General features: G+C 36.9%; 1 protein-coding gene across 1 annotated transcript in view; it reads left to right on the top strand.

The window, feature by feature from the left end:
• The window catches only part of MGA (MAX dimerization protein MGA), a 173533-nt gene that overhangs the window by 101635 nt on the left and 63004 nt on the right, over positions 1-8894 (top strand). The window contains exon 3 of the mRNA XM_055088304.1: positions 7225-8173. Within this exon, the coding sequence (XP_054944279.1) occupies positions 7225-8173 (949 nt within the window). The remainder of the gene's footprint in view (positions 1-7224; positions 8174-8894) is intronic.

Raw genomic sequence — 8894 nt, 5'->3', positions numbered from 1 at the left:
GTTTGCAAATATTTTCTCCCATTCTGAGGTTGTCTTTTTGTCTTGTTTATGGTTTCCTTTGCTGTGAAAAAGCACATAAGTTTCATTAGGTTCTATTTGTTTATTTTTGTTTTTATTTCCCTTTCTCTAGGAGGTGGACCAAAAAGGATCTTGCTGTAATTTATGTCATAGAGTGTTCTGCCTATGTTTTCCTCTAAGAGTTTTATAGTGTCTGGCTTTACATTTAGGTCTTTAATTCATTTTGAGTTTATTATTGTGTATGTTGTTAAGGAGTGTTCTAATTTCATTCTTTTACATGTAGCTGTCCAGTTTTCCCAGCACTGCTTATTGAAGAGACTTTTTTCTCCATTGTATATTCTTGCCTCCTTTGTCATAGATTAGTTGACCATAGGTGTGTGGGTTTATATCTGGGCTTTCTATTGTTCCATTGATCTATATTTCTGTTTTTGTGCCAGTACCATATTTTCTTGATTACTGTAGCTTTGTAGCATAGTCTGAAGTCAGGAACTCTGATTTCTCCAGCTCTGTTTTTTTCCCTCAGGATTGCTTTGGCACTTGCTTTTGTTTAATTTGCCTGTTTCAGTTCAGAGGTTGGCAGATTAAGACCTGTGGACCATACCTAGCCTGCCTTTTTTGTTGTTGTTATGGCCTGCAAACTAAGTATGGTTTTTATATTTTTAAGTGTTTGGGAGGGAAACAAAAGAAAATAATATTTTGTCATATGTGAAAATTATATAAAATTCAAATTTCAGTGTCCATTTGTTATAACACAGCTATGCTCACTTGTTTATTTATTGTCTTGTGGCTTCTTTTATGCTACAGTGGTAGAGTTGAGTAAAGACTGTTCAGACTTTAAAGCCTAAAATTTTTGCTAGGGCTAGGTACTAGCCCTTTACAAAAAGTTTATCAATCCCTAAGATAATTTATTTTAGAGCTTTTATTTCAAGCTATAAAATCCCACTTAGCACTGCTTTAGGTACGTTCTACAAATTGTGATATGTTGTGTTGAAATTGTTATTAATTTGTGGTTTGGTTCTATTTTTGTCAGAGAACATGTGATTTAAAACCTTGGAAATAGAGATTTATCGTGACTGTGCTGTATTGTCTAGCATTGTATTGTCTAGCATTGTCTAGCATGTCTGTTTTGATTAATAATTCAAGTATACTTATGCAGTTGTTGGATGTAGTGTTCTATAAGATCTTATCAGGTAAGTTTAATTCATTGTTCAATTCTTCTATCTCCTTACTGATTTTCTTTTTGAGGGGGTGTCTCTCCTATCAGTTACTGAGAAAATCTCCCTCTATAGTTGTGGATTTTTCTGTCTTTCTTTTTAGTACTATAAATTTTTGCTTCACATATTTTCAAGCTATATGGTACATTTAGGATTGTTATGTCCTTTTGGTGAATTGAGCTCATAAAATTTTTATAATGACTCTCATTATCTCTGATGGTACTTAAAGTCTACTTTTAGTCATATTATTAAGCCACATTGGTGTTCATCTGATTTTCTATTTGCATGGTTTTATCTTTCCCCCTCCTTTTATTTTCAGTCTGTCTGTGTCTTTAGATTGAAATTGTGGTTCTTTTAAATAGCTTATAGTTGGAACCTTTTTCTTTGTCCACCCTAGACTTTTTTTTTTTTTTTTTTTTTTAAGGCTGTTCATATGTTTCTCTTGTTCGCTCCTGAAGGGACTTCTTCTCAAAGTTGGAGGATTTAAGTCCTACTGACATGGCTTTCGCCTGGCTTCTGCTGGCAGAGAGAGCAGCTGTAGGCCTGTCCCACAGAGGATGCGCCTTCTTGCTGAGTGGCGGCTAAGTGCTGGGGTTTTCTCACTATTGATCTCAGCGTTCCTTAGTCGATGCACGTGATAAGAACAATCTTCCTTCACCATCGCTGTGCCCAGGGCACACAGCCAGCCTCGGCCAATCCGAGGCCCTCTTCCGGGAGGACAGTGGGAGGTGTGCCCCTGGTAAGCTGAGAGGCGGGTGTGGGTCTGGGGTTTTAGGGAAGGAGGTATCTAATTCCCTCAAAGGGCCGGCCTCCTGTGCAGGCAGGAAAAAACCTGTGAAAGTGTGAGGTTGCGTGGCCCCGGCGCCGGCCTCTGCGCGAACCCGGTTCCCCTGCATCGGCAGGCGGACGCGCAACCACTGCGCCACCAGGGAAGCCCCACCCTAGACTTTTAATTGGACTGTTTTGCTCACGTGCATTTAATATTATTACTGATGTGGCTGTGCTTTAAGCATTTCATCTTGGTATTTTCTGTTTCTATCTATTCTTGCATTATCCTTCCCTGTTTTCATTTGGATTACGTTTTATTTTTTTTTTAAATTTTATTTATTTTATTTTTTTACTTTTGGCTGCGTTGGGTCTTTGTTGCTGTGCATGGGCTTTCTCTAGTTGTGGTGAGCGGGGGCTACTGTTTGTTGCGGTGCGCGGGCTTCTCATTGCAGTGGCTTCTCTTGTTGCGGAGCACAGACTCTAGGTGCATGGGCTTCAGTAGTTGTGGTGCTTGGGTTTAGTTGCTCCACAGCATGTGGGATCTTCCCGGACCAGGGATCGAACACGTGTCCCCTGCATTGGTAGGCGGATTCTTAACTACTGTGCCACCAGGGAAGTCCTGGATTATGTTTTTAAAATTCCATCCTTGTGGCCTATTGGTTTTTGAGCTGTGCCTCTGTAAATTTTTTTTTTAAGTGTTTGTATTAGTCTGCTCAGGTCGACATAGCAAAATATCATAAACTGGGTGACTTAATAAAAATTTATTTTCTCACGTTTCTGGAGGCTGGAAAGTCCAAGTAATGTTTTTGGTAGGGTTCAGTTTTGTTGGGAGGTCTTACCCTGGGTTGTAGACAGCTGCCTTCTTGCTGTGTCCTCCCGTAGAGAAGAGAGAGACTGCCCACCTTTATGACCTCATTTTAACCTTAATTACTTCTTCAAGACCCTATCTCCATGTACAGTCACAAGGGGGTTAGGGCTTCAGTGTATGAATTTGGGAGGGGACACAATTCATTCTGTAGCAGTGGTTGTAGAGATAATTATGTGCATTCTTAATTTATCAAGTAGAATTAAATTTATATTATAGCATTTCATGACCAGCTAATGTCCTTGTTGTTTATGTCCTTAGATATGTTGTAAACCCCACCAAATGTTATTATTTTATTTGCTTTAATCAGTTAGTAGTCATTTAAATAAACGTAAGAAAAAGCCTTTTATATTTACTCATGTTTATTTTTCATGCGTCTTCTCATTCATTCTTGGATCCATTTTCTTTTTTTTTTTAACTTAGCTTGCTACTTTAAAAAAATATATATATATATATTTATTTATTTAATATTTTTTGGCTGTGTTGGGTCTTAGTTGTGGCATGTGGGATCTTTGTTGAGGCCTGTGGGATCTTTCGTTGTGCTGCACGGGCTCTTCGTTGTGGCGCACGGGCTTCTCTCTAGTTGTGGTGTGTGGGTTTTCTCTTCTCTAGTTGTGGCATGTGGGTTCTCTAGTTGAGGTGTGTGAGCTTAGTAGTTGTGGCACACGGGCTTAGTTGCCCCAAGGCATGTGGGATATTAGTTCCCCGATCAGGGATCAAACCTGCATCTTCTGCATTAGAAGACAGATTCTTTATCACTGGACTACTAGGGAAGTCTCCTGGATCCATTTTCGTACTAGTTCATTTCCTATTAGTCTGAAGAACTTCCTTTAGTATTTTTTTAGAACTTAAAAAAAATGAGATGTAATTCATTGCTATATAATTCACCCTTGAAAAGTGTTCATTTTAGTGATTTTTAATATATTCACCGAATTGTATAGCCATGACCACAGTCATTTTAAGGACGTTTCAGCACTCCAAAAAAAACCCCTGTGGTCACTCCCCATTTTCCTCCAGCCAGTATTCAACCCCACCCACCCATATGCAACCACCAGTCTCTTTCTTTTCTCTGGATTTGCCTTTTCTGGACATTAAATGGGATCATACAGTTTGTGGTCTTTTGTGCTTTACTTAGCATAATGTTTTCAAGGATCATGTTGTAGTATGTATCTGTACTTAATTCCTTTTATTACTGAATAATATTCTATTGTTTAGATATACTACATTTTATTTATCCATTTATTACTTGGTAAACATTAGGTTGTTTCTGCTTTTTGAGTATTACAAATAATGTTGCTATGAACATTTGTGTGCAAGTGTTTGTATTGAATAAGTTGTAGGTGTTCATAAGCCCATTCTTTCCCCACTGAATTTATTGTCTTGGTACCCTTGAATTGAATTCAGTTGAAAATCAATTGAGGGACTTCCCTGGTGGTCCATTGGTTAAGACTCCTTGCTCCCAACACAGGAGGCACAGGTTTGATCCCTGGTTGGGGAACTAGGATCCTGAATGCCGCATGGCACTGCCTAAAAAAAAAAAAAAAAAAAAAAAATCAATTGATATAAAAGTGGGCAGGTATTACTGAACCTTGAATTCTGTTCAGCTGATTGGTATGTTTAGCTTTATGCTGATTACTGTAGCTTTTTAGTAAGTTTTGAAATTGGGAAGTATGAGTCCCCATTTGTTTCTGTTTTTCAAGATACTTTGAGTTATTTTAGTGTCCCTTGCATTTCTATATGAATTGTACAATCAGCTTGTCAAGTTTTACAAAAATCCCAGGTGGGGTATTGATAGGGATTGTGTTGACTCTGCAGATCACTTTTGGGGAGTATTGCTGTCTCACCTATATTAAGTCTTCTAGTATGAAACTGTGGAATATTTACCCTTTTTTTTCAGGTTGGCTTTAATTTTTTTCCCAATAGTTGTATAATTTTCTGTGTAAAAGGCTTACAGTTTTTTGGTTCAGTTTGTTAAGTGTTTTATTCTTGTTGATGCTGTTGTAAATAGAGTTGTCTTCTGAATTTCATTTTTGACATTTGTTCCTAGTGTGCAGAATTACAGTTATTTTGCTGTGTGTTGATCTTGGATCCTGCAATCTTGCCAAACTCATTTATTCCAATAGTTTTTATAGTGGATTTCTTAGGATTTTCAGTTCTGTATCCACAGAGTTTAGTATCTCTGGGGAGTTCTGGAACCAATCTCCTTCAGATGCTGGGGGCCAACTGTATACAAGATCATGTCATCTACAAATGGAGATTTTTTTTTTTTACTTCTTTTCAATCTGGATGTCTTTTATTTCTTTTTATTGCCTGATCACCTTGGCAGATCCTCTAGTATAATTACTGTAAGTAAAAGTGGTGAGAACTAATATCCTTGTCTTGTTTCAGTCTAAGGAAGTAGTATTTTTTGTGAAGTATGGATTCTTTCAGATGTCTGAAAATGTCTTTAGCTTTGAAGGCTTCTTTTGGTAGATCTAGAACATTACGTTGACTCTTTAAATGCTTTATGATGGGTGTCATTCTATTGTCTTCTGTTTTACAGTGTTTCCAACGAGTAGTTAGTCTGTTCTCATAGTTTTTCCTGTAGTCTAATGTGTCTTTCTTCTTCCTTGCTTATAAGGTTTTTCTCTTGATCTTTTTTTCAGCTTTCTGATCTTTATGTGCCTAGGTATGATTTTCTCCTTGGTGTTTGCTGAGCTTGGATCTGTGGATTAAAATCTTTCATTTTTGGAATATTTTTGTTCAATTTCTCTTCAAATGTTTCTCCTTTCTTCTACCTTTTTGGATGTGCAACTGCTAGTATGTTAAATCATCTGATGTGTGCCATACGTCTCTGACATTTCTTTTGCTTTTCCTTTTTCTCTATCCTTCAGTCTAGATGATTTGTATATTTCAGCTCACCTCAGTTTTAAGGGTAGGATTGAACTCCTTTCAGACAGGGCCTTGGGGTCTAAGTGCTGTGAGAATGTAAGTTTCTGATTTCAGGCCAAGTTTCTGCATCACTAGAAATTCTGCAAAAGTCCCCTGGAGGATATTGGTGGGAGCAAGTGACTTGTCTTCTCTTTGAGGTCCTCCAGATCTAGTCTGCCCATACTCAGGCATTAATAATTTGGTTTCTCTGTGTTTCCGCAAAGATTCTTTGCCTATAGCAGCTTTTTTCTCTCTTCATTTGTGCTTCAAGCAATGTAAATGCCACTGAGGGTTGAAAGCAGTAGCAGTCTGTGGTCACTTGGAGAAGGCTGGTCCCTCTCTGGAATTCAGTTCATTTAAACTTACTTGTACCCAGAGATCTTCAGTGGCTTTAAAGAAAGAATAGGATTTTAAGTTTATCTAGTGTTTTGTCATTGTTACGGCAGAAGTTATGGTCTTTGTGAACTTCTATATTCTAACTGGAAGTGGAAGTCCTCCATTGAAGAATTTTTGAGTAAGGTCAAGATCTTAAGTCAGTTTTGCAAGGAACAAGTAGCTACAGATTGATTTAATGGTTACTTTTGCATATTTGAGGTAAATGAAAGTTTTACAGATAAAGTGACTTTAATTGGGTTAGTGAGTAGTTCTAACCTGTTCTGAAGATACATTGGTATAGTTTGTGTGCTTTCAGTGATGAATTGGGAGAAATGAGAAACTAAAAAGTTTGTTTTGTTTTTTGATGAATTATAAACACTTAAGTCTAGACAGGTTGTATGTCCTTGCCTTTATCCACCCTATCCTTTTATTTTGGAAGAACTAATGCTGGATTCTTTACATTGAAGGTGGGTTTTGCAATTTTAAATTGGAAAAATCACCTGGCACCAACATTGGTACTACAATGAAAAAACTACAGGCTTGTACATTTTAAAATGGTTAAAATGTTATGTTTTATGTTACATGAATTTTATCTCAGAAAAATCAGTGGGCTGTTTGAAAGGCCCTTTCTGATGTTTATTTTAATTTTTAATTGTAATGGACATTTGTTTGTTTTTATTGGCAGTTGTTGATTAGTGTGTACATTTCTAGAGTCTGATTTTGAATCAGTGCAAGCTGAGTTTCAAAATTGAGTTCATTTGAAGAATACCATTAGGAGAAAACATGTTATAACTTATCTTGCTTTTTGATTTAGTGATGAGAGTTACTTGTTAAAACTTTACCCTTTAGTTTATATATTTTTCAAGAGAAATTGACAGAATATGTAAAAGTATGATGTTGATAAACTGTTTTTGAGAATCTTGTTATACAGAGTGTTTTTTTTATGAATGGCTCCTGAAATCTGATGTGATTTTACTTGGTTTCCAACAGTCTTTTTTTTTTTTTCTTTTTCCTCCTGAGTGTTATTTATGGATAGTTCTGTCCTTTTTAACTCTCCCTCCCCTGTCTCTCCAGTCTTGTTGGCAACAATTTTGAAGATGGCTCCCATGTAACATCACCATTAAACCCAAATGAAAACTTCAATGTTGTCATTAAAGAAGAGCCTCTAGATGATTATGAATATGAACTTGGTGAGTGCCCAGAAGGGGTCACTGTGAAACAGGAAGAGACAGATGAGGAAACAGATGTATACTCAAACAGTGATGATGATCCTATACTAGAGAAACAGTTAAAGAGGCACAATAAAGCTGATAAACTAGAAGCTGACCATTCTTCTTCTAAATGGCTACTACCAAATAGCCCATCAGGTGTTGCTAAGGCTAAAATGTTCAAATTAGATGCTGGAAAGATGCCAGTAGTCTATCTGGAGCCCTGTGCTGTCACCAAAAGCACAGTGAAGATTTCTGAGCTCCCTGATAACATGCTTTCCACATCTCGGAAGGATAGAACTTCTGCGTTGACAGAATTAGACTATTTGCCTACGTACATTGAAAATTCTAATGAGACTGGCTTCTGCTTAGGCAAGGAATCAGAAAATGGTCTTAGAAGACATTCACCAGATCTCAGAGTGGTACAAAAATATCCCTCACTTAAAGATCCTCAGTGGAAATATCCTGATATATCTGACAGCATTAACACAGAAAAAATACTTGATGGTTCAAAGAGTTCAGCTGGGGACTCATTTTTAGGAAAAGAAGACTTGGGCAGAAAGAAAACTATGCTTAAGATTTCAACGGCCTCCAAGACTGTGAATGCTAATCAGAACGCCCCTCCAAATATACCTGGAAAAAGAGGAAGGCCACGAAAACTGAAACTCTCTAAGGCAGGGCGGCCACCTAAAAACACAGGAAAATCTTTAACTTCTACAAAGAACACTCCTATGGGCCCTGGGAGTACCTTTCCAGATGTGAAACCTGATCTGGAAGACGTAGATGGTGTTCTCTTTGTTTCCTTTGAATCGAAGGTAAGATTGTCATTTTCAGCATTCTTTCCAAGGTCAAATAATCATCATTGAATTGTATACTGGCTGATAACTAACTTAGAATATAGTTACTGTGAATGCATCCATTATGTGAGGTTGTGTGCACCTGGAGGGGAGTATCTCCAAAATATTGGGTTAACAGGCATCACTTAAGGTATTTTGTTTGAATGGACTTAAAAAATTATGTCTGTTTTGATTATGATTTTTGTATTGTGTTTAGTTGGAATTTTTAAAATCTTTGGCTCTTAGTGGAATTTTCATTATTATATTATGGACTTTGAAAAGGCATAAATACATGAAAAGTTTACTAACTCTTTTGGCATACTCCATCCACTGATTTTCATCAGCAATAGCAGAATACCATTGGAGAACAAAAAATTAATAGTCTTATTAATTCTGCTGTCACAATGATAGTTTCCTTGTTTATTTTACTCCAGCTCTTCAACTAGATTATTTTTCTTTTAGATTGTTGTAGAAGCCTAATCTTTCTAAATTGGCTACAGAGGTTAAATTCTCTCTGCCTGTTCTTTTCCTTCCTCCTTGTTAATTGCTGAGTAAGCTGTCTTTACACAGGCTCTAAGATATCAGTATACAAGTTATGATAAATTGGCATAAATACAGTTTTAAGTCAGTTAGCTGAGTATATTATAAATTTTTTGCCCCCCCATTATTAAAGTGAAAAGTATCAAAACGAAAAAACATT

The sequence above is a fragment of the Physeter macrocephalus genome, chromosome 11 (assembly GCF_002837175.3).
Source record: "Physeter macrocephalus isolate SW-GA chromosome 11, ASM283717v5, whole genome shotgun sequence".
NCBI lineage: Eukaryota > Metazoa > Chordata > Mammalia > Artiodactyla > Physeteridae > Physeter > Physeter macrocephalus.
Note: the sequence above shows the minus strand (reverse complement) of the source record. Positions and strands in the feature narration are given on the sequence as shown.